This window comes from Eublepharis macularius, chromosome 16 (assembly GCF_028583425.1).
Source record: "Eublepharis macularius isolate TG4126 chromosome 16, MPM_Emac_v1.0, whole genome shotgun sequence".
Classification (NCBI taxonomy): domain Eukaryota; kingdom Metazoa; phylum Chordata; class Lepidosauria; order Squamata; family Eublepharidae; genus Eublepharis; species Eublepharis macularius.
This window is the reverse complement of record NC_072805.1, coordinates 38,427,535-38,454,445: the sequence shown is the minus strand read 5'-3', so window position 1 is coordinate 38,454,445 and position 26,911 is coordinate 38,427,535. Positions and strand designations below refer to the sequence as shown.

General features: G+C 43.9%; 1 protein-coding gene across 1 annotated transcript; it reads right to left on the bottom strand.

Annotated features, from left to right (window-relative positions):
• Positions 1-1,830: 1,830 nt before the first annotated feature.
• Positions 1,831-26,684, bottom strand: HEATR3 (HEAT repeat containing 3). The gene is made up of 15 exons (XM_055000520.1): positions 26,478-26,684; positions 23,661-23,833; positions 21,675-21,762; positions 20,301-20,413; positions 18,301-18,410; positions 17,895-18,035; positions 16,121-16,398; positions 14,925-15,015; positions 13,961-14,118; positions 13,095-13,177; positions 12,610-12,746; positions 10,742-10,830; positions 8,766-8,909; positions 8,498-8,674; positions 1,831-6,810 (listed from the first exon to the last, which is right to left on the bottom strand). Exons 1-15 carry the CDS (start codon positions 26,598-26,600, stop codon positions 6,694-6,696), a joined length of 2,022 nt encoding a protein of 673 aa, XP_054856495.1. The 5' UTR covers positions 26,601-26,684; the 3' UTR covers positions 1,831-6,693.
• Positions 26,685-26,911: the final 227 nt, after the last annotated feature.

The window sequence follows — 26,911 nt, the reverse complement described above, 5'->3', positions numbered from 1 at the left end:
TGATGTCACTCCAATAACAATATGGGAAGCTAGCAAAGCTTATATTAGAGGAACTTTGCATAACACTCCAGTCTTGATCTAATTACATTGGCTCCGGATCTCTTTCCGGGCACAGTTAAAGGTGCTGGTGTTGAACTTTAAAGTCTTATATGGCTTAGGACCAGCATACCTGAAAAACCGCCTACTCCCTTACAAACCTACCTGACCACTATGGTCACCTTCTGAGGCTCTGCTTCAGGTGCCCCTGCCACCTGAGATTAGGTGAGTGGTAACCCAAGAAAGGGTGTTCACATCCCCAGGGAGACTCATCTGGTCGCTCTCTTCTGTCAACAGGTGAAGACTTTTTTGGTTTCATTTGGAATTTCTTCCATGATCTCTCCTTCCTTGCCCTATGTTTTAATAATTGTTTCTATGTATGCATTTTAGCATTGGTTTTAATGATGTGCTCTTTTTTGTTTTAATGTTTTTTAAGTCATGTTTTTATGGCATTAGCCACCTTGGTGGCCTTAATAAGGGTGTAAAGGTGGAGGGGGATATAAATTTTGTAAAATGGATGGCCTTTTAGATATCATTCAACTTCACTTTTAATATTTTTGTTTGTACCTACATGGTGTGGAGAGTGCCCTCAAGTCATAGTTGACTTATGGCGACCCCTGGTGGGGTTTTCATTGCAAGAGACTAACAGAGGTGGTTTGCCATTGCCTGCCTCTGCAACCCTGGTCTTCGTTGGAGGTCTCCCAATTACTAACCATAACGTTTAGTGTATGTGCTTAATACATTTCAGCCACCGTCCTGGAGCAGGCAGTTAGACCCATTTTATATCCCACAAAACAATTAGTTTTTAGTTCCAAGACTCAACTCTGGTCCCTCACACAGTAATAATGAACAGAATGTTCCATTTGATTATATGTAGTGGCTGAAGGATAATGTCCTCCGAGTAATACCTCTTTGCTTCTCCAATCCACTGGTGGCCCTGATGGAGCAGAAAGGCAGAGTACAAATATTGTAAATAAATCTAAAGTTAAGCATCCAAGAGAGACCAATGGCTCTTGAGATAGGTCACCTGCCGTATGTTCAAGAATGCTAAGTGAGGGGCAGTTCTGTTTGCAATGACTCCAGCCAAGCAACAAAATCAAACCTTACTGGTAGCCACAGTATATGGCTCGTGGATTGTATTCAACCCCAAGGGTCACAGGTTTTGGAGGGCAAGATCCAGGTCCAGTAGCATCTTAAAAGATCAACTAGATTTCCAGGGTATGAGCTTTCAAGAGTCAAAGCTCCTGGCTTGATTGACCTTCAGCACTTCTCTTTTTGGTTTCGTTTTGAGCTGTAGACTGAGCAGAGTTGTCCAAAGTTTTCTTAAGGCTGAATATGTCTCAATGTGATCCTCCTCTTTAATTTGCTTTTCCTAGGTCTTCCTTCCTCTTTCCCTCCATTCATACCTTTAATTTGTCCCATTTCTTACCTCTTCTTTGCATAGTGCATTGACTCTCTCCAGTCCTATCCAAGATTTCATTAGTTTCTTCCCCCATTTATTAATATTTACATAGCATTTCCCCATGATTCACCCTTATAAATCCCCTTGTTGTAATAAAGTTGTACTAGAACAGCAAGTGAAAACATTATTTACCCATCACCCTTTACTGACTTTGACATGATAGCTGAACAGTTTTAAGATGTAACTAAGCCACATTGTATGATTAAATAGTGACTTAAATAGTGACTTAAATAGTGACTCATGAGCCAATAAGCTTCTACACCCATTAATTTTTTTAAAAAAGATCACAAAAATGACATGTGCACAGAACAGGAATCATGTTCTTTTTTATCAGCAATTTCACAGGCTCTATTCAGTAGTTACACAAAGGTTATGTATTTCATGATACAACTACAGCCGACACACAAATTTGCATCTTTTTTCCAGCAACAACCTGCTTTTTAATAAGAATGGTTAACAGACACATATACACAACCTCCATTAATTATATGGAAAAATAATCTTATTGCCAAAGCCATCACTGGGCAAATTGGGAGATGTTCACATCTAGAAGTCAGCAAATGTAAAAACAGTAACTAGAATTAGGTTTTGTCCAAATTGAGTCCAGCATCTAAATTTCTGGCTCTTCAAGGCCATCATCTATCAAAATCAGAAGCAAAGATGGGCATTATTATAGTTTAGACATCAAAACATCCCAATTGTATCTCCAAGAAGTCCCCCCCCCCCGCCCATACATAACACAGAGAGAGAATAAAACGGAACGTGGAACGGTCTGGCGAGACAAGAACGCTCCCAACCATCACCTGAGACTGCCACCAAAATTCCAAGTGTTAAAATAAAGGTCACTGCAAACAAACTGCTCCTACCCATAACAGATCATATTATTTATTTATTTGATTTATATCCCACCCACCCCGCAAATGGGCTCAGGGCGGCTCACATCATCGTAAAATACAATAAATTAGTAATCAGCTATAAAGTCAGTAACGCACTTAAAACGATCGCTAAAATAATCCAGGTGCCATTATACATAGGCTATTTTAGATAATCAAAAACCTGCATAGGTAGAACACATGGCCGAGGGTAGTCACAGAAGAGTTGGTAATCTTGGAAAGGGGTGGGGTGGGGTACACCTACTGGTCCTTCGCCAAAGGCCCTGTGGAACATCTCCGTTTTACAGGCCATGTGGAACTGTAATTGGTCCTGCAGGGCTCAAATCTCCAACAGGAGAGCGTTCCGCCAGGCTGGGGCCAGGGCTGAAAAGGCCCTGGCCCTGGTTGAGGCCAGACAGATGTCCCTCGGGCCGGGGACCACCAGGAGTTGTTTATCTGCCAAGCGCAATGCCCTGCAAGGGACGTAATGGGAGTAGCGGTCCCACAGGTATGCCGGTCCCAGTCCGTGAAGGGCTTTAAGCACCAAGGTAAACACCTTAGTGTTTAATACATCACTAATTATTACATCGCTCATCTGTACCAAATCCTGATGTGAAAGTTCTTTCCTTTTAATAGTAACATTTGTGGTGAATTGCCCCCCAAAGAAATGGCTTTTTAGAAAAGTATCCTTGGACAGTGTCCCAGAAGGTACTCAGCACTGTCCTCCAGGACCAGAGAAGAGGTGACTGACTACAAGTACACATTTTGGCAGTTCTGTATATGTTTCTATGCTTTCTTGGAGGACCAGAGAGGGGAAATGGGGTTAAAAACACTCCGTGCATGTGCAACCTAGTAGTAGTTATGAAACGAAAAGGAATTTAGATATACACCTTAGGATGAATTCCAGCATGCCTACTAGAAGGATCGATACATTTACAAGCTGTGGCAACTCCAGGTGCAGATCTGGCTTATTACATGGCAGCAGACAAGCACTTGGCAATTTTTCTTCCATTTTTCGTCATAGCAATGATAGTTTTAGACTCTGGTTGACTGAAAAAGCCTCTCATTTGCCAAAACAATGCAAAAGGCTATCAAGAAATAAGCACGAGAACAAACATAACTAGCGAGGGGCAGAACTTCTTATTAAAGTTGCTCGAATGCAATCAGATAAATGAAGCGAGCTGTTTCCTTTTTCATCAAAAGCCACATAGATTTTGTATCTTTGCACATAGGATCAAAATAGATTTGAACAGATTGTAACAAACATTTACTGCATCAACACTCTGCTAATTTTTCTTTAAAACAGTGCAGCACCTCCCACCGTCACAATAAAGAAAATTATCCAGTGGCAGATTTTTTTTTGTTTCTATTTAGAAACATGAAGAGGCAGGGGCATTATACCTCCACAAATACCCTCCACGCCATTTCCTTATTCTCCTAATAAAGCCCCAAATATTTAAAAGATGGGTAGATACTTAGAGGAACACATTCCACCAGGAATTCATACACTATGCTACACATTTCTGTGTGATATTTGCAACAGCCGCTGCTTCAATTTATTTCCCCCCTCAGATGACAAAAGAAAAAAAATGAATTTTTAATCCAAAAGGATCAAGGGACAAGAAAAAGCAAAGGTAGCAATTCTGAACAGCCAACCACTTATTAATCTTCGACCATATGATTTCCACCCATGCAAAATATGCAGAGTACCTCTAATGGAAAACTGCCAAGATGATGTACTTGTGAAAGCAGGAATGCGGCCAAGTGGGTGTGATTATCATGCCCAACGAGGTAGCGTTATTTCCCCAAGAATTTATGGGAACTCCTGTTACATCCCTGCCAGATGGTAACCAGAACACCAGATCTCTCATTTCTGGCATGCCGCACAAAATACCAGCAATGTAATTAGTTTAGATGCAGACTCTTCTGTTTCTCTCTCTTTGGGTATAACTGTCTTGTTACTCGCAATATTAACAAAGCAGAAGAAAGCATTTTGACAGATTTTTAGACTGGAAGACCAAAAACCACACATCACCACACAGACGATAGAAAATATAGGAAAAATGACGTATATGGATTACAACAGGGAAGATACCCATTAAGAGGGAGAACCAAGAGATCCACTAACAAGCCATGTGTGGAAAACATGTATACGAACAAGATCCTTGCATACAAAAATGAACAGATCCACAGAACAAATGCAACATGTAAAGTAACTCTTCGAATGAGCTCTATTTGAACTACCAGATAAGAACATCAAAGTTTTTAGTGCAATCGTATATCGAGTTACTCCAGTCTAACACTGAAATCCTAAGCAGAGTTACTTCAGTCTAAGGCCATTGAAATCAATGAACTTAGACTGGAGTAACTCATCTTAGGATTTCACTGTAAACCCAACGGGTTTAGACAGGAGTAACTCAGCATAGGATTGCACTGTAAACGTTCTCGATGACTTGCATAGTCTTACGTCACTTCGTGTCATTCTTTTTCTTAAGCCACATTATTCAAAATGATCCTCAGTTTCCAAATTAAGCATTCCTATGTTAAAAGGTTCTTTATATACAAGAAGCCATCCTCTGGGCTGCACATCATTGAGAAGTGCTTTTTAATAATTAGGCTTTCTCCTTATACAAGCTTCTTCCAACATTCTCACAATCCCCATTACGTTCATTTTAATTTCAAAAATATCTTTAAAAATTTATACCTACATTTTTAGGTACAAAAATAGTTACGTATTTGATGTGATTTCCAGACACCAGCAGGCTCTACAGGGCAAAATGGTCATACGGTCTTTTTCTTAAAAAAAAAAAAATCCATGCCAGTTGAAAAAAAAGTAGGCAGAATATCATGCTCAATTTCTGTGCATTAATCTAAAATGCAAATTTGAAGGCAGTATGGAAACAGTTATCTCACAAAATGTAATTAGAGACATGTATCAAGGATTATTCTGTAATCCTGTACAGAAAAGACTAACGGTAAAATCTTGTGTCTTTTTGTATTCAGAGGGCGAAGAATAGAAGATCCTGAAAGACTAATCAAGCATTTCAGATTTTTACTGCTATGACAGTAACATGTCGTTCAATTTATATACCGCTCTTCAGGACAACTTAATGCCCACTCAGAGCGATTTACGAAGTGTGTTATTATTATCCTCACGACAATCACCTTGTGAGGTGGGTGGGGCTGAGAGAGCTCTGAGAGAGCTGTGACTGGCCCAAGGTCACCCAGCTGGCTTCAAGTGCAGGAGTGGGGAATCAAACCCGTATCTCCAGATTAGAGTCCTGCTGCTCATAACCACTTCACCAAATAGGCTCTCTGTACCAGGACATGGCAAGAAAAACCAGACTTCAGAAAATATGGATACATTGGCTGGAGATACATCTGTATTTGCCAGAAATCGATGTACTGTATTCACATATTCTAACCATGGTTGGAGAACTAGTGCCCCAAAGAGTCATGTACATGGTTTTAAACTGAGTTTTATACTTTGTATTTATACTGTATTTATTGTTGTTGTAGTTACCCACTCTGTTGTAGTTACCCGCTCTGAGCTCGTTCGTGAGGAGGGGGAGTTAGAAATTTAATAAGTTAAATTAATTAATTATAGTGTTCTATCTAAACCAATATTAATATTAGCCATGGTTAGGTCAAACTATAGTCAGCAAATACAGTTCGGACCCTGGTTGCAAACTCTGGTTTGAGTTAACCATGGTTAATGTTAACATCAGGGCAGATCTTCACTCCAGCATGATTATATTGGAAAAGGGAGGGAGTAGGTAGGTAGTAGTACAAAAGTGTATAAGATGATCCCAGTTTGCTAACCATGGTTAGTGAACTAAAAACGTATCTACACCAGGACTTCAAATAAAAAAAACGGGAAAAATCTTAGGTTCCTGGGCACTTACGACGCAATCCTAAGAAGAGTAAATCTTCTTAGGATTGCACTGTTAGAAGAAATATAATGCTGACATCCAAGCAACTCAAATACTAATTTTGTTCTAAGTAAAACGGTCCCAGAAAATTTGATTCTGACTCTGGAGAAACTGAATGGTGGCATCTGGAAACTTTCTCCCACCCCGATTTAAGGGCACATTCTGGCAAATGTCAACATTACATCAAATGACATGGCAATTTTATACTCTGAATCTCACTTTATTATTGCATCGACCTCCCTCCCCAAACATTTATAAAAAAAACGCAACATCAAAAGCAGACCCCCACCACCCTTCTCTTCTTTCCCAGTTATTACAAGGTGCTATTAATTCAAGGCTACAATATTAAACAATAATAAAAATATAGCTTTTTTCTAAATACAATTCAAAGTTATTTTTTCCTCTCCAGCTTCTCTAGATAGGCAATAAATCTTCTTAAATTCAGTTTCATGTTGTCCAGCACACACAGCTGATCTGGGCTGTACTGCCCTTTCCCTTCTTTCCGCATCTGCAATTGAAATGGAAATGATCAGAACACAAAGGTCACTTGACCGAAACAACAAGTATCCTCCCTCATTGCTATGGTTAAGTTTAAGCAGTGTGATCCTCGGCAAACACAGACTATCGTTTAAAGTCTGATTGAATTTAATCAAAACCACAAATAAAAATCCATCCTAAATAAAAGTCCATCCTGGAACACAAATGAAACAAAAGAAGGCTCTTTTTAGTAAATATTTCCTCCCTTCTGAAATTCAGTACTTGCATACATTCATACATGCATGCATATGAGAAGAGGCAGTGAGGGATGCATGTAAGAATGCTGGACTTTGAGAAGGAAGATTGGGGTTCAAACCCATCTCAGTTGTTAAGACGATAAAAAGGGAGAGGGGAATCCATATACACCACTCTGAACTCCACCAAGGATCGCCACCACTGGTGACCTACGAACTGAAATGAACGTGTGAATGTACACGAAGTGCTGAATTTGAGAAGGGATATTATTCCAGTGAAAAATACTGCAGATTGCGCTTGAGATGATGTCAGCAGTGTTAAGATTTACAACGGCAAACTCTGCAACCAAGCGGAGGTGCATGTAGGAACTGGCCCCTTAGTTCTCCAGTCTCTTAGGGGAATTTATTCTATGTTAGTCTGCTAAGCAGATGACGACTATTTTTATGTCATGCTGGCAAACTAGACCCTTTCCTTAGTGCCAAAGCAACCAGCTCTCTGGGGCTGCCAGGTACACCACTGCAATCAGACCCCTAATCAATCACGAAGCATGACAGCTGAACTGGTGCCAAACACTCCCACCCACCCCCCTCACAAGGGTGTTGTGAGGAAAAAATTGAGCAGGAAGGAGAGAACCAGGGCTCATTTCAAGGGGGAGCACGCCGGAACACAGTTCCGGCAGTTCCCCAAAGAGGTCACATGTCAAGTGGCCCCGCCCACCTGACCCTCGGCCATTTTGGGCCCGTTTCAGCCTGGATTGGGGCTGAAACAGCCCGGATCGGGCCTCTGATGGGTGGTGGATCACTCTCCCACTCAGCAGCAGCCTTATCCTGACCATTTGGGCCCCTTTTTGGCCATTTTCAGCCCCTTTTTGCCATTTTAGGCCCAAATTTGGCCCTCAATGGCCAGGATTGGGTCCAAAACAGCCAGGATAGGCGATGTCAGGGGGCGTGGCATATGCAAATCAGTTATGCTAATGACACACTTCTGATGATGTCAAGGGGTGTGGCATATGCTAATGAGTTCCTCCAGCTCTTTTTCTATGAAATGACCCCTGGAGAGAACCATATACAGAGGTCTAAGGTCCCTGGAGGAAGGGTGGGAGGAAAATTAGTAAGCAGATGGAGAGAAAGAACAGGTGTGGAAGTCAACAGGCCATCAACATAGCACAGCATGAAAGTCAAGGGAGAACAACTCCCTACCCCAATTTAGAAGAACCTTTCTCATAATCTTTGCCAACTTCCACCACTTAATCCTTATTTCTGCTTCCACAAGGTCTAGCAACATGCTGTTCATTTTTCTTTCTTCTTTTAAAGAATAAAGACTGAGTTGTGTTTTTTTTAATGAAACCAAATGGGAGCACTAGGATGCAATTGCTGGGAAATCACCAGATTACATGGTGTGGTGTAACTGCAATGATATACCAGATTTGTAGAACTCCTCCCACCACGATGCCCCATGCTTACTCGAGATTTGAAAACCGGCTGGAATTCCTTAAGCGTAGAAAGCAATTTAATTTGCTCCGCCGCCTTCTCGGCTTCTTTCCCATCGGCAAAGACATCAAAAAGGGCATCCAGAGCTTCTCCTACTACCACGAGAGAAGAGTCTTTCATTGCAACTTCAAGGAGGAATTTCCCAATCAGCTGAAACAATAAAGAAATATATTCCAAAAAACAATCTTTCCAGCAACACCATCAAGGGAGGATACCCACCGGGTAGCATGCATGCTTCTACCTTTAGTGTTTCCACAGTATCTTCCAATTTCGACAGCACACTGCCAGCAATTCCTAGAATGCTGACGACATTTATTCTAACGCCAACATTGTTGCTTTGAATACCAGCTTCGCACAAAGTCATGAGTTGCTCAGGAGTGGTGCACTGTTGAAAACAAACAAAAATTCCCTTAAGTGTTCTCCACCTCGTTGCACAGAAGGAAAAAAACAACAACCTTTAAAGCGAAGAGGTTTGGGTTCAGCTTATAACGGGACAATCCAGTGGCTCATACTTCTCATCGTGGAAAACATTATATAAGGGGAAAATATTCAATGCATGTTCCGTGTACCATTCTCCACTGTGACTGCATTTCTACAACAGGATGAGCAGAAAAGTTCATGATCTTTTACAGGCATGTAGCACTCCAGCCATTCACCACAACCCCTTCTCTTCACCCCCCACTTTCTATCCCCCACCTCCTCAAAAATCTTCTTCTGGCTCTTCTTCACTTAGACCCATTCCTGGCCCACTCTCTGTGCCACCCTACTTTCATCTCCTCCTCGCCAATATTTCTTTGGTGCACCCCCGCCCCACATCCAATCAACTACCTTCCTCTTTCTCTCTCCCCTAAAACCCACCAAATGCAGTGATTTACTTTTCGTCATCATTCGTGACTGTCATTTATTCCTCATTTCCCTTTATTTATTATTCCTTATTCCATACTTAAAAGATTTATTGCTCCCACTCTTCTATCAACTCATTCCCCAAAAGGCTACTAACACGATTAAGACAATACAATAAAGTAAAACGCAGCTCCTGGGTCATCTCTTGGCAGCAGCTGCTAATTTTATTTATGTACGTCATTTATAGTCATCTTTCTCACTAAGACTCAAGGCGGCTTACACAGTGTGAGATTAGTACAGCCAATATCAAGGACGTTTACATAAGAAATGCCATAGGGTAAATAAATGCAAGTTTACAAAGACACAGCATTTGCAAGAATTCAATACAGAGCTGAAGAAATGCTAACACAGAACCTAGGCAATTCTAGGACTAAGAGGGGACACATGATGTTACGGCTCCCCCCCTGCCAATGCTGCTGCCGTCCTTACAGGGGGGACGGGGCAGCACTCCAGGAAAGGCTGCAAAGCAGTTAGAAAGGAGAAAATAAAAGGGATGAGCCAATATAGGAGAGCCAATATAGCCATTCCCTGTCCTGAATTCATTCTCCAATGTGCCCAGTCCACCTCCTGGTTCTGTTTTTCAGTCCCTCTTTAAGTGTGATGGAAGATGAATAAACGGATATGGGAGGCTCTTTAGTTTAACCAGCTTTGGAAATATCACAATGGTTTACTACAGTTTTGAAATTTGAAAGAAAGCTGCTTTCCCAGACAGAACCGGAAGATGTATTGTCGAAGGCTTTCACGGCCGGAGAACGATGGTTGTTGTGGGTTTTCCGGGTTGTATTGCCGTGGTCTTGGCATTGTAGTTCCTGACGTTTCGCCAGCAGCTGTGGCTGGCATCTTCAGAGGTGTAGCACCAAAAGATAGAGATCTCTCAGTGACGCTGAGAGATCTCTGTCTTTTGGTGCTACACCTCTGAAGATGCCAGCCACAGCTGCTGGCGAAACGTCAGGAACTACAATGCCAAGACCACGGCAATACAACCCGGAAAACCCACAACAACCATAGAACCGGAAGAGTTATTTACTGCAGACTCGACTGTATGATTTCTGCTGTTTAAAAGGTCATACTAGATCCTGTCTTCATTCAAACTCTGAATGTCATTCCCCAAAGTCGGGGGGGGGGACGGGGGGGGAGTACTGAATTTCTTCTCTCATGACTCTATCACACATTTCACCGCCCCCCCCCCCCCACAAGTAAAAGCATTGTTCAAACTCCAGTTCAGAGGACTTTGCAGTTAACACATGGGTGCCTAATTTTAGCACCGTGACAACTGAATATTTTTAAAAGAATAGGAAAGGGGAACAGTCTCACCTGAGGTATATTATTAGACGCCATCATCTGTAAAAGCGCCCGCAAAGCGCTGGTGACGGCTTCCAGAAATTCCGTTTGTTTAGAAAACTCTGTCCAAAAAAGCAAAAAAACCCCACACGAGCCTCAAAACACGTAAGCTGCAACTCAAAAGGTGTGCTGTCTAGATAAGCATGCTAACAAATGGATTGCGACCCAGAAATTCTCAACGCTCAACTACCCCTACATTCTCTATTTTTTCCTCAATCCCCCCTTCATTCCATATTTTTTGGCCAAGGTGCTCATTTCATTGCAAAGGTACACAATTCAGAAGTGCACAGAAATGCACATTTTGACAGTGCATGTTTCAATGCCTACTCACCAGTGCAGTCTTCCACCACCCTAAACCACCACCCCACCACCTAGAAAGGTGGTTTTCAACCTTTGGTATCCTACATGCCACTAATCACTCTATTAAAAATCCCAGGTTCCACCATGATCGAAACAAAACGCCCGCTTTTTCCATTGACATTCTATTGTTATATTTCGCAAGTATGGTACGCTTTAGGGACATGAACTTTGCAGAAGCACAATGGATCGTTCCTGGAAGGTAGGGTCAGTAGAAAACGACACAACAAAGAAAACTTGCTGGTGGGCAGGAGAAATGGAGGATTAGGAGCAACACCAACGCTCCAAGGTTACTACGGGCATACCAAAAGGTCAGAAATGGATAATCTGCAGCAAGTGGGCTTGATGACAAGTTGCACTTGCAGGAGAACATGGCAACTGAGGAAGAGTGAATTCTTAGTGAATATTATGAACACTCTGAGTTCTGCTGGCAGTATGGATACCGCCAGGGGTCATTTTGTAGAAAGAGCTGGAGGAACTCATTAGCATAACTCATTAGCACATGCCACACCCCTTGCCATCACCGGAAGTGTGTCATTAGCATAACTGATTTGCATATGCCACACCCCCTGACATCACCTATCCTGGATGTTTTGGACCCAATCCTGGCCATTCAGGGCCGAAATTGGGCCCAAAATGGCAAAAAAGGGCTGAAAATGGCCGAAAAAGGGGACCAAAGTGGTCAGGATCAGGCCACTTCTGAGTGGGAGAGTGATCCACCACCTGTTAGAGGCCCGATCTGGGCCATTTTGGCCCCAATCCAGGCTGAAACGGGCCCAAAATGGTCAAGAATCAGGTGGGTGGGGCCACCTGACATGTGACCTCTTTGGGGAACTGCCGGAACTGTGTTCTGGCGTGTTCCCCTTCGAAATGAGCCCTGGATACCACCAATTAAGAACCACTGACCTAGAGAACAACTATTTGCAATACTCACCCTGAACTGTCATCCTCAACTTATTACTGTGTGGCTCATCAATACACATCCCCCCAAATCAGAAGCACTGCTATAGGTTTCTCCTGAAGATGTTTAATAAGGGAGGCCTAACATTTTGATGTGCATCAGCCTGCCAAGCCACCTCAACCTGCTGCACGGAGCATTGCATCTACACTATTTGAATGCTACCAAAATCACCTTTCTGGCTGTCACACACCCATAACCAAGTGCGCCTATGCTCCCTTACTCAATAGCTGCTTCCACACATGTTGGATCATGCACTTTCAATACTCTTTAGTGATCATTTGGAACTGGGTTTTCATGTGTGAAACAAAAAATCCACTTCCAAAGGACTGTTAAAGTGCATTGAAAGTGCATTATCCAATGTGTTTGGAAACGGCCAATGTATCACAAGGACCACAAGAAGGAGGGCGTTTGGAGCTGCTCTGAACAGCAGGTGGAAACGTAGCCAATGGCAAAAGAAGACCAAGGGAAGAATCAGAGGGACTTTGCTAGCCGGGCGCAGCATGCGCTCAGGTCTCTTACACACCTGGCTGGGAGAAAATCAGCTGAGAAAGGTGCTGTGCAAGCGACTGGAGGACCGAAGTGCCTCCGAGACAATCCACATCTGACACCAACAAGATGCTTTGGAGGCAAGTCAGGGCTCTGTACTGCACCATGTTTAACCTGGAATGAATCGAGTTATCAGTTTAGTGCTACTGCGAACAGAAAGGGCATAAAAGGGTGGGGGAGAGCCGATAAGACACAACAACAGCAACAATCAATTTATATCCTGCCCTTCAGGACAACATAACCCTCTCAGAGTGGTTTATTATTATTATCTTCAGAACAATCACCCTGTGAGGTGGGTGGGGCTGAGAGAGCTCCAAGAGAGCTGTGATTGACTCAAGGTCACCCAGCTGGTTTCAAGCGGAAGAGCGGGGAATCAAACTTGGCACTCCAGATTAGAGTCCTGCTGCTCTCAATATCGATCTCAATAAAATTACACACATCATGAAAGGAAACAAGTCCTACTTCTTAATAAGTGGCTTCCAAGCTGGACTGTGTTCACAGATGTCAAGAGCAACACTGCTGGGGAAAGCCGTTTTTTCAAGTATCTAGAAAATGAAGAGAGTAGTTAGGCTTCATCATGAAGTCGCCTGACAGAACTATCCTCTAGGATGTGCATATTCTACTGAGGCACCAAAAATTCAGAGGGCTGGATCCAGCCAACTTTTTCAATCAATCTCTCCCATTTCCCCTCCATAGTATGACCCTCATCCCACATACCTTTCATCCATGCAGGTTCTGGGATTCCCAAGATAGCTTTTTGGGGTGGACAAAGGAGACCCCACCCTACCATTCTCACCACAGGAAAAACTGGTTAGATCCAACCCAGAATGTGGCATTTGGGCGCCAATTTCAGATCATCCCCCGCTTGCTTTTAAACAGCAAGTTTTTAGCCGTTATGATTGAAGAGAGGTGCTTAAAAGTATGTGGGCAATCTTTGCTGAAGTCACAGCCAGAGAAGTTGCTTAGTAACGCATGCAATAGTCGGGGCAGGCCTTCTGGGCCCCAATCCATACCCTTTCCCACGACTCTCTCCTTCCCCCCAAAATTATGCAAAATACTCATAATGACAGACTGACTTACGCAAAATTAAGAGGATGTATAAGCCTGCTCATTTTGCATAATCTATACAAGGTGCAGAATTCAGAGTATTTTGGCAAAGAATATCCTCATACATATCATAAAAGTTATTTCCCACAGACAGCGAGGTGGGTGTGGTTCCAGAAACAAATCCAAAGTTTTACGGAGTGCACAGAACCAGTCTTATAATTATTCGGTCTCTGTAATTTGACTTTGAATTATGAAGCACAGAAGATTCTGGAGAATTCTACCTTCTTTGGAACGAGGTGGTTCATAAGAGCTGTGTGAACCTCAGCTGAAAGGCAAAGAGGTGACATAAGCTTCCCACCGCCTTCCTCATAGGAATTTTCCAAGAAGGCGTCGCTTTCGTCACTGCTCGATAGCTCCTCCCACTCATCATCGGAGGGCTCTGAGAACAACACGGAAGAAAATACCAGATTAATTCATCAAGCCAGGCCCGACTCCAGTGTCCAGTACAGAACCCCATTCCTTGCTTTACTACCATGTGTAATCATAGGGTTGTAAGGGATCTCTCAGATCATCTAGTCCAACCCCGTGCACAATGCAAGAAATTCACAACTATCCCCCCTTCCCACACCCCCAGGGACCCCTGCTCCATGCCCAGGTGACCCAATCAGGATCCCTAGCCAAACTGGCCTGGGGAAAACTGCTATCTGACCCCAAGTGGCAATCGGCATCTAATCCCTAACATCTGAGGCCCCTAAAACCAAGACTGGCACCACAATTAAGACTTCAACTTCCAATTAAATCCAAGAGGGTTGAGGCCTTTTCTGGATAGCCAAAGGCCAGTTCAGACATTCAGGAAGATGCTTAATTTATCCCACCTGAAAACTCCCCAAGTCATAGAATCGCAGGCAGAAATGCAGATATGAACAAGCCTGCAGCCACGTATTAAGACACCTCCAAGATTTCCATTAGGAGTTATTATAATCCTTAGCACTGGTATAACTTTCAAGTGCTCAAAATACCTTGGACAGATTCTCTCAAAATTTTTTACAACAGCCCTACAAGGAAGGCCAGTCAGAATTTCTGATGATCTTCAAAAATAAAAGGCAGTCTTCGAAGTATGGCATTAAAAAAAACTTGTATTATACACCCACCAATCCTGAGCACACTTCTATATGAATGAGAGAAAGAGGTACTTCTTTTTTTTTTAAAGGAAAGATTGTTTAAATAAGACGACTCCACGCCTACCTTCGTTACAGCACATATTCACAATGATTTCCAAAGCCGTCTGCTGAGCCAGAAGTAAAGCAGCCACCTGTTTCACCTCCTGCTTACTGCACTGCAAAGCAAAGAGAAAGGTTTGGGGTGAGGCCTCGGTAGAGAATCTGCTCAGCATACAGAAGGCCCCAGGTTCGATCCCAGGCATATCCAGCTAAGAGGATCTGGTCAGAGGTGATGTTAAAGATCTCAGCCTAAAACTCTACGGAGCTGCTGCTAGTCAGAGTAGACGGTACTGACACTGATGGACTGACTGAGTTTATGGCATCTTCATGAGTGTGTGTTAAAAGAATCTCTGGTGTGCATTTAGAACTGGAGTTCAGGGCTCAAGGGCATAACTCCCGACTTCCCTGCTGCCTTCCCGAGACCCACCACACAGAATTAGGGAGCTGGGTCGCCCGAAATCAAGAAGGTATTCTATTCAGGTCTAGGCTTCACTTTGAAAACATTACCAGCAATGTTTCTCAACACCTCCCAATCATTCAGTAATATTATTATTAATAGTTTATAATGAATAAACAGTTAATAGTAGTATTATTGGTAATAATTGCAGAAATGGAGCAAAAGACATGCAGGGTGGTCATGGGAACAAGTGCACTAGCCCGCCTCTGTCCACAGGTGTTGATCTCATATAGGCTCAACACCTACATGTGGGCAAACTACACACACAGGCTCTCTGCATTTGATCAGCGACATTCAAATAGAAGTGTTCTTGATTATGGCAATGGAGCATACATGTTGATGGCACACAGGTTATGTGCCTGTGTGAGGCGAATGCATGTTAGCAAGGGGGCAGTGTGCTAACTTCCACTCTGCATCTATGCTCACATGTGTACAGAAAGAGAGAGTCCAAAAATGATCCTAGAGAATATAGTGTGCAAAAGCAGTGAGGAAGAGACATGAGAGTTTGTGTGTGGGGGAAGAGTAGGGCAAGAGGATAGAATTGGAGCAATTAAGCAAGGACAGAGAAAAGACAGGGACTCTCTATCCCTGTCCACTCTATTAAACTTGAGGAGCGGCTGAGTTCCTCCAAGAGATTGTGAGGACAATCCACTGGAGTCAGGGTATGGTTTTCACAGTGGAAACCACATCATCTCTCAGCTTTATCCTCAGCATCTCTGTCTGTGTCACCTAGAACCTTGTTGACTACCGTAGGCCACACTCACCGGAAGTAGATCCGAAACATCAGTTTTCCCTTTAGCGTTTCCTTTGGGTGTTTCTTCCATCTCTTCTTCATTTATTACCATGCTGTCCCCGTTGCCCACATTTTCTTCTGTTCCCTGCTCGGCCAAAGTTTTCAACCGTTCCGTTTCCTCTTCCTTCATCCGCATCACCGTCTCACCGGCATCCACTGCTAAGCATTCTGAGAGGACCTTCAGGATAGCGTTTACGGTGCTTGCCTGGCTCCCAGAGGGCAGCGTGCTCTTTATATTCCAAATTACGCCTCAAGAAGGGAAGAGGTTGAGAGAAACGTAGGCCAGTGGCCCTGAGTTACTGCAACGTTCAAACCGTGCAAAGCAAGAAAGGGGGGGGGGCTGAAGCTATAACAACCTGTTGTAACCAAACATGGCATGTTCTTTTTGTTAAGTGTATGCACTACGCATGCAGTAGGTCTATGCAGCACATTCTTTCCTAGAATGGCAACACAGATTTTAGTATCACCTAGAACAGTGGGCTTCAGCCTTTCCAAACCGAGGACCTACTGAACGGCAAACATGTGACAGAAAGTCATGTGGTGTCAGAGCCCAGTGACAGGAAGGCAAGGTGCCACAACTGACACAGAAACTCAGGGATGGAAAACACAAGACAAGACAAGGAAGAAATCAAGTGGCAGAACCGTGGAGGAATCTTCGGCGCTGAACGGCTTCACTTGGCCGTCCTGCTGCTCTTCGCAGCATGAAGTGAAAGTGAAGGAGGAGAGGCAGGGCCCTCGCTCTCTATCCATGTGCAGCAGCACCAGTTTCTTTTAAAAATAGTGGCTCTACAGGGGCTCATAAGCCAGCAGGTGCAGTTTCAGAATCCAGGTTACAACCTAGAGGCTGAAGACCAATGACCTAGAACCCAGTCACCTACGATCAGCCCTGAAATGTTGATTTGCCCTTTGGAGTTTCATACTACCCCATGAAACACAACTCCTTGCGTATTGGAAACTAGTTCTGCCAGAGAGAAGAGGGTTTTGGTTAGGATGAGGGAGCATCAAACCCTTTTTCCACCTGCAGTTAGGTGTGCTCCTTAATACAGGAAAAGCAGTACCACGTGATTCCACTGCATGAGTAGATCAGCTCTCAGCAGAGAAGGAATGCCGAAATGGCATTTATCCCTGAGATGTAAGACCTGTGCAAAGGAACAATATCACTTTTGGACTTTTCGAAAGTATTTTTTTTAAAAAAAAGATTAGTGAGCAAAAGTAAAGTGACCTCGTAACTCCTAAAAGTGCGTGCTGGAATAAACTTTTGACAGTCTTCAAGGTGCCACTGGACTCCTGTTTTATTCTGCCACTTCAGTACACAGCTATCCTATCTAGTTTCATTGTGTGTGTTACATATTAGTTAGTCCCCGGTAAGGCAATATCCTGCCTATGTATCAATGGAGGGAGGCATTCGTGTTGCTACAGCAAGAACAACCTTTTTTTCCCAGTCTGTAGCTCTTATTCTATTTTTTTCTTTTTGAACTGAACAAAAAGAACAAAAAACCTTTAAAACAAAAAACCTAAAACAAAAAACCTTTTGAACAAAAAACCTTTAAAAGTAAAAAGAAATCACAAGAAGTCAACAAAACAGTACATGGCATGTAGGAATACAGTGTTTATATCATTTGGCTCATACTTCAAAGATTCATATTATATGTGTAACTGCATCATTAGGATGCAATAATGGTCTGTTAGAACCCAGAACAATACTGACTGATCTACAGTTGTTCTCGTCCAGTTTAAAAATCTACCTGCCACCAGGGTCTTTAGAAGAACGTGCTCCATGGTTTTGTCTGGCGACACCATGACCATTTCTAGCACTTGGTGAACAGAAGCATCGAAGGACGAAAGCAGATCCGGGTTATCTTCCGTCACGGCCTGCAAGCAAGACGCTGCAGAAACAAAGAAACACGGGCAACTTTTCACTCGGCCTGTTTGGGCCCTTTAGCTCACTGAACTGATTCGCTTGACTTTTTCAAAATTTATTTTATTTTAATTAAAAAGTTTATTTAAAGAAAATAAAGTATGAAAAAACCAGAGTAAAGTAAGTGCATAGTATAAAAGTTTTGCAAATTCTAAATTAGACTATGACTTTTTACATGTTTACACAGTTTTCATCTTGTCGGTTCCACTGAGCCACCGTTTCCTTCCACTCACCCACTGCGACAGCCAGGTCCACATTTGTATGAAATCTCTTCAAATACTGGAGAAGGACATTCAAGCATCCTTCTCTATTGAATACGGAGACAGCTGTGCTGTTGCATTCGCTAATGGAGAAAAAAAGAAGACGCTTGAGCAAACTCTCCTGAAACCGATAACGGTGCACTGGACAGTCAAGTGAGCACAGGAATCTGTCTTTACAGCGAATCAGACTTCTGGTCCGTCAGGGTCAGTTCTGTCTACTCAGGCGGAGGTCTTTCACATCACCTGCTGCCAGATCTTTTAACTGGAGGTGATGGGGATCGAGCCTGGGACCTTCTGCATGCCAAGCAGATGCCCTAACACTGAGCCACAGCCCCTCCCAAAGTCTACTCCTGAGCTCTCGTATTTGTATCCCATGCCTCAAGGAGCGCAGAATGGATTTCCCCACCTCCGTATATCTTTACAACAATCCTGAGAGGGAGGCTGGGCTCAGGGACGGTGACTGGCCCAACCTCACCCAGTGAGCATCACAGCCAACAGGGGATTTGAAACTGGGTCTCCCACGGCCTGTCCTACTCTTTAATTATTACATCGGACACTATCAGGCCATGCAAGATGGGCTGCCATGTTATACTGTCTGTAGCAATAGAAAAGAGCAAGAGTCCAGTAGCACCTACAAGACTAACAAAATTTGTGGTAGGGTGTGAGCTGTTGCAAGTCACAGCTCACTTCTTCAGATACAGGAAGAATGTGTGTCCACTCCCCAAGATATAAGGACAGATGGACTCACAATCTAGCTGTATCTGAAGAAGTGGGTTGTGACCCACGAAAGCTCATACCCTGCCACAAATGTTGTTAGTCTTACAGGTGCTACTGGACTCTTGTTCTCTTCTATTACTACCACGCCACTGTCATTTATATCTGTTCTGGAACAAAGCTTTATAAAAGGCCCACTCAATTCAATAAAACAGGAACACAAGCCATTTCAAAGATTCAGGCAACTCAGACAAACCAACGAATGGCACAATCCTAAACTGAGTTACTCCAGTCTAATTTCTTGATTTCAATGTGCCTAGAGTAACTCTGCTTAGGATTGCACTGTGTGTTCCCAATACCACGAAGACACAGACCCACACAGACACACGGGGTCAGTTTTCTGATGCTAAGATTTCTCCAGAGGTTTTATTTTAAAAAATTAAAATTTCACAAAGCTGCAACGCATTAAAATCCTATTCAGAAATTAGCCTCCCCCTCCAAGTTATCTTTGCTCTTCAGAACAAGCCCTGCTTCAGTTACCCTCTATCCATGCAATATAAGCTTCCGTCCCTGGAACTGGGGCCACGGCTGTAAAGGATCAAAGCAAAAATGGAATCCTGTGGCCTTCTGAAAAGATTCAACATGGGCTGGAGGCCACCTCATCTTCTTTTCCTTTTCTTCATTTCTTTCTCTTTCTCTTTTTAATATGCTATCTTTTTCATTTGTGTTTTTAAAATCTTCAATAAAAATTATGTAAAAAAGTGAATCTTCAGGCAGCATATTATACTAGACTGACATGTGTACAAATACATAAAGGGGGGGAAACAGGGAATCGTGGGGTTAAAAAGATCAGCGTGTGACATTTCTATGCAAAATTTTAAAATGTGTGAAGTGAGCACGTTGTCTTTCCTAAGAGGTGCATACATCCGCCTTCCTATATCACTCTTCACACCCAGGATTCAACTCATGCATCTGATGAAGTGGACTCCAGCCTACACAAGTGCCACCCATCCCCCCTCATTATCACAAGCCACTCTGAACACAAGCTAGAAAAGCAAGCTAAAAATATTTTAAAATAAACCACACACACACCCCTGCTGCTACATTTATCTTCTCTGCTAAACAAACAGACTTCTTTCTTTGCTTTCTTTACAATGACTAAAATTCATCCCTTCAACTGTTTCTCGAAAGGGGTAGACACACACACATTCATACACACACACACACAAACACACCAGCTATTTCCATCTGGCACTTACCAAACATTCCACAGCAGGTTCACGGCCTCGTTGGCTATGGCTTCAATATAATTCTTGTTTGTCTCTTTGCTTTCCTTCAGAGAGCCGTTGCTCTCTTCCAGCCCTGCCCGGCACTATTGTGATCAAGGCAGGCCAAATAAAACAAAGTCAAATAAAAATAAACCGAAGCACACTTCACAGTCATTTGAGAAGATTAATGTGTAGATTCCAGGAACGATGCTCAAGTTAACCCTGGGCCAGAGAAAGCATGCCTGCTTTCCTAAGCCCTTGGCATCTCATGACAGACAGTGTGATGTAGTGGTTAGTGTCGGATTAGAATCTGGGAGATGCAAGTTCGAATCCCCTTGACCTTGGGCTAGGGCCGTATTAACCCATGGCCGGGCCCGTAGGCTTTCAGGTATTTCGGGCCCCCTCCGGCACGTCAATCTTTCACTTCACTATAGCTGATAGCCTGACCCTGGTACAGTAGGTACTAGACCGCAGTACATAGCCCTGTATCCGTTCTAAGGGTCTGCTGAAAAATTCTATTCACAATATTTAAAATATTTTTATTGCACGAGTAGAAGTCTTCAGGAAAGCACATTTTGGGGGGTATAATTGTTCAGTACTGCAATATTTTGAAGTGAATACAATTTTTACTGTTTATTAAAAACATATAATTTATTGATAATTGTTATAATATAAGAGACAATTTGTTTCACTTCAATAAGGAAGCAGTTAATTATCTTAGTAAGAGAGGATATATAAGAGAATCAATTAATTGTAATTAATGTGAAGGTGTGCCTCAGAAAAAAAAATCAATGGGCCCTAGTCCCTGCAGGGCTCCTAGGCTTCGGCCTCGTCAGCCTTATGAATTATATGGCCCTGCCTTGGGCCAGTCACAGAGTCACACACTCTCACCCTAGCCTACCTCACAGGGCTGTTGTGAGGCTAAAATGGAGGAGAACAATATAAGCCTCTAGTCCCCACTGGGGAAAACGACAGGATAGAAATGAAGTAAGTCAATGAAGTGAAACACGCCACAGGAACCTTCTTCTTTGCTTCAATATCGGGTTAGATTAACAGTCCCCAACATGGTATTCACCAAAGTGTTTTATTGTGCCCTGCTTGCTTCTCATATCTTGAGGATAAAATCCAAAGGGTCTTGTCAGGTAGGTTAGGCTGAGAGTGCGTGACTGGCCCAAGGCCGCCCAGCAAGATTTCATCAGTGGCGATTTGAACCTGGGTCTCCCAGATCCAAGTCTGGCACTCTAACCATTACACCACACTGTCCCACGCTGACACATGCCATTTTAATCCAGAAACAGGCAGAAAAAAGGACTAAAGCACAACTAAGCAGTCTCCAAGAGTGCAAATTCAACTAAATTTCCATACCTCTTTCAGCAGAGCTACGAGGGGAGTCATGACATCTTTCGTAACCATGTCGTCACAAACTTCAAATCCTCCACAGGCACTGAGATTGCTGTACAAACCAAGAAGGACAATCCAAAGAGACCGTGTAATACAAATCATACAATATTTATAATTAAGTTATACATGTTAATCTCTCATTTACAGGCACAGGATCCTCAACACCGCAATTGTATGTGTGGTAAAGAATATTCAAGGCCTAAGGAGCCCCCTCCCGGGGAGGATGGCTCCCGGCGGGAGAATGGCAATGGGTTTGCCGGCTTCGTTGGTACCCCCGTTTCGCTGCACCTTGCTTCTTCACAAGCCTTTACAATGTGCCTGGAAAGTGTACATACAACACAAATTTCATTTACAAACAGTATGCAGAATCGTTGAGGAATGGAATACGATTCTGCATAATATAAAGGCTGGTGAAGAAGCAGGGTACAGCAAAACGGGGAACCACCGAAGCCGGCATACCAGTTGCCAATCTCCCGCCAGGAGCTCCCTTGGGGGCAGCACGGCAGGTTGAAACAGCTTTTGCCGCATATGAATGATTTTGTGGCTAAAAAGACTCTGTGCCTGTGAGAAACAATAGAGGAAAAAAACGTATCTTTAAGCATTGCAGTTTACTGTTTGATGGTTTGGATTTTCTAATTGTACATTGCCGCATATGGAAGTTCGTGCGGCTATGGAGACTTTGTACCTGTGAAAAGTAATAGAAAATAACGTGACTGTAAGTGTTGCAATTTATTGTGTGATGCACTGGATTCTTTGATTGTACATTGGTTGTTAATAAGAACTTGATATGGTCTTCCTCGACGGATTGGTCCCCCCTTTTTGTATTGCATTTCGAAGACCATTCCCTGGTTATATTGTTGTTTCCTACGAAACTGTATACAAATGGATTGAGGGCATCTGTTTTGGGTTACATGAATAATCTAGAAAAGACAACTACTGTTCGAGGACTGGTGGTGTAGATTATCTAGAGACTGAAGGTGGTCTGATATTTTGTCCATGATAAAGAAATCCCATAGTTTCACTAACCAAAGCTTGACAAAGAAGGCAACTTTTCTTTTTTCCAGGACGATGCCATCACACTCACACTCACTCACAGGGTGTTTTGTTGTGGGGATAATAATGACATACTTTGTAAACCACTCTGAGTGGGTAAACCACTCTGAGTGTCCTGAAGGGCGGTATATAAATGAATGTTGTTGTTGTTGTTGATTTTGCCGCTGAGAGCATTGTAAAGATTGGATTTTTCCTAGTTGTGGGAATCGAAGGATCTTCCCAGAGGCCTACAAGGATTGAAGTGGGCTGCAAAGGAACAGTATATCCACTCATATATACCACAGAAATTAGGGTGGTGGTGGTAGCAGATTGAGAACTAGATGCCCACCACTCATCCCTGGGTCTTATAGTTAGGATCTGCAACCATAAAATATATAATACCATGTTCCTCTTCCCCCAAACATACCTCCCCTAAAGCAGAGAGCCAATCCTGGCTTTCCTCCACTTCACTGGAGTAGAACAGGATTTGAGCCAGTTTGGTGTAGTGGTTAAGAGCAGCAGGACTCTAATCTGGAGAGCCAGGTTTGATTCCCCGCTCCTCTGCTTGAAGCCTGCTGGGCAACCTTGGATCAGTCACAGAGCTCTCAAAGCTCTTTCAGCCCCACCCACCTGAGCCCCACTCAGCCCCACCCACAGTGACACTGAGAGATCTCTGCCTTTTGGTGCTACACCTCTGAAGATGCCAGCCACAGCTGCTGGCGAAACGTCAGGAACTACAATGCCAAGACCACGGCTCTACACCCTGGAAAACCCACAACAACCATCGTTCTCCGGCCGTGAAAGCCTTCGACAATACATCAATGCACCAGAGTTTCCCAAGCATCGCTGCATCTCTAAGAGGCCTCTTCAAGCATTCATTCACCTGCCCTGCTGCTCTTGACACGATTCAGGACTCACCGAAGAGCTCCCGTAGCCGTCTCTCGAACTGCCAGACTTTGATCTAGCAGCATGGGCCCCAAAGATCGGACAACGTCTCTTTGGACAAAAGCCGGGATTGTCTGTTTCTGCTGCAGGAGTTTGGAAATGCTGGCACAAGCAAGTTCTCGCACATCGGCGCTTGGGTGCTGCAGCTATTTTTTAAAAAAATGCATGAATAGGGAAGTTAGAAGCTTACATTAACACAGTCACACCTTCCCTATCCCACCCTGGCTGCACATAACCATGGTTAACCATCCACATGCTTTTTATCTACAACCTGAGTAAACCAGGGTTCTGTCTTAACCCAGAATCTGAAGTCACTAGTTCAGGTTTGTTCCGAGGTTTCTTTCTTTTGCTGTCATTCTATTCCCCCAGCAAACCTCAAAGCCATTTTTTAGCCACAGGTTGGCCTTGGATAAGAAAGAGGTAAAAGGAATTGTTCCGCTTTATAAAAGGCTTCCTTGTCCAATGCTGTTAAAGAGTTCTAATAATTCATTACAAAACACTATTTTAGAAGTTTATTTCATTCTGTCGCAACTAAAAGGTCACCGATTTGTTTTCTTATGTAGCATTAAGTTCAAGTATCTGATTTGTTGATGCAAATAACGTTAATGCTTTAAAAATAGTTAAGCACTATGTGAGATACTAACTGGTCCTTCTTTGCCCAGTTAAATGCTCTACCCAATTTTGGGCTACTGAATCTTTGGTCTGATCCACGCAAACCGCCTTGTGCGTACAACAAAAAAGCGACACATAAATAAGTGGGGGACCCACAAGGACTTGAAGTGGGGTACGCATTTGCTCACTCCTTGTTAGTAAAAAAAAATAGCTTCTGAGTGTAGACAGAGTGCAATTCCCTCTCCATTGGTACTAGCTCAGGTCTTTCCCATGTTTTCCAGAATTATACATCAAAGTTTTCAGAATACACTTTTCTCACATATGAACCCCAGAACCTTGCGTTTCTTCCACAGTAAACCACAACTGCTGGTGCTTCAAAGCTGTGTTGTGCAGTGGTTAGAGTATCAGTTTTAGACTAGGGAGAAGACGTGTCCAAATTCTGCTCTGCCACTGTGTGACATTGGACAACTCAAATCCTGCCCCCCACAAGAACCTAACCTACCTCAAAGAGATATTGTACTTGTGACCCTACAAAAGTGGACAGAAGAAATAGTCGAAGGTTTGCCATCCTCCAGGTGGGCCCTGGAAATCTCCCAGAGGTACAGCTGATCTCCAGATATAGCATACTCCCCCTGGAGGAAACAGCTGTTTGGAAGGGGGAATCTACGGCATTGTATTTCACTGAGGTCCCACCTTTGCCCAAATCTCCAGGAATTTCCCACCTGGAAGATGGCCATCCTAACCAGGCCAGAAGAGAATGTGCTGGACTTTTAAATTTATATGACCAAACCTCTTCCCCCGTTTTAAAAACAGGGATGCCAACTCCAGATTGGGATATTCCTGGAGATTTGGGGAGTGGAGCCTGGGGGAGGCGGGGTTTAGGGAGGGATCTCAGCAGGATGTTTCACCAGAATTTGGGTTGCCAGGTCCAGGTTGAGAAATTCCTGGAGATTTACAGGGCAGAGCCTGGAGAGGGCAAAGTCTGAGGAGGGGAGGGACCTCAGCAGGATATTGATGCAAAAATTCTGCTATCAGTTCCCAAGGCGTGACTTTAAACCAATCAATCACACAAGGTCGCGACTGAGGACAGTACACGGTTTATTTCAATGAAACAGAGGGGCAGAACTCAGTCGTAATAGAAATTTTAGAACTTTTATACAGTTGAGTAAACAATATTTCTGCTCCTGTCTATTTAGCATCTATCAAATGGAATGTTCCTTTCTATTAATAATTCTACCCTGACTTGGATAGTTCAGGCGAGCCAGATCTCAGAAGCTAAGCAAGGGTAGGTCTTGGTTAGTAATTGGATGGGAAACCTCCAGCGAAGACCAGCGTTGCAGAGGCAGGCAATGGCAAACCACCTCTGATAGTCTCTCGCCATGAAAACCCTGCCAGGGGTCGCCATAAGTTAACTCTGACTTGAGGGCACTCTCCACCACCACACACTAATAACAACTAAGGCTCTTTGCACATGCTCTTGGGACGAGCTGTGGCGAGCTGCGTTCTCGGAATATTCAAACTTATGCTTAGACTCTTCAAACCTGTGTCCTCTCCTCAAACCAAGAAGAATCTTAACCCCTCAAAGTTCAAAACCGGAGGTCCCCCAAATCCCAGAACAGCTCAGGTAGCAATGTAACCCTTTTGCAGCTTGAAAATACCTTAGCAATGAAAAGACAGTTTATAGGGTTACAACAATATACAATGTTGAAAAGAGTCCAGTAGCACCTTTAAGACTAACCCTCTTTACTGCAGCATAAGCTTTCGAGAATCACAGTTCTCTTCGTCAGATGCATCTGAACTGTGATTCTCGAAAGCTTATGCTGCAGTAAAGTGGGTTAGTCTTAAAGGTGCTACTGGACTCTTTTCGACTTTGCTACTACAGACTAACACGGCTAACTCCTCTGGATCTATGAACAATATACAACGGGAGCACTTAAAAGTTTTCCTGATTTTTCCATCAGTATCATGCCATACAGTCCCTCTCCCTCTCCAAAGCAGCCATTTCCTCCAGGGGAGCTGCAATCCAGGGAGGCCTCCAGCTCCCCCCTGGAGGTTGGCAACCCTACTGATCGCCCAGGAGCAGCCCAGGTCCGGTCAGTTGGCAACCTCCCTCCCCCTCCCTTGCCAGCCAGGCGCGCAGGGCTGCCAAGCGGGGCGGTCCGGCTCCCCTTGCCTTACTTTCTCCAGCAGCTCCGCGGCCGGGGAACCTTCGCCTCCTTCGGCCTCGCCGCCCGCCTGCCTCCGCTCGCCCGCCGGGGAAAAGGGCGGTCGGCGGAAGCGTTTGGTCTTGCTTTTGCCCATGGTCGACGCTTTGCAGCGGCCGGGAAAGGATCCGGGCGACCGGGGCGGGAGGGCGGCCCAGCCTGCCTTGCCTGTCTGCCTCCCCCCACGTGTGCGGCTGGGCGCAGGCGCTGGTCCGCCCCGGATGAGCCGGAGGAGGCTGGCTTGGGCGAGCGAGGAGGAGGAGGAAGCGTTGCAATTGCAAGCCCTGCGCGCCCAGTGCGAGGCGTGCTGGCCCGGGAGTGAGGGTCGACCAGTTAGTTCCCTTGCTCCCAAGCATGCAATCTTGTGCATGCTTATTTGGAAAAGTTAACTTAATTGGAGGAGGAGGA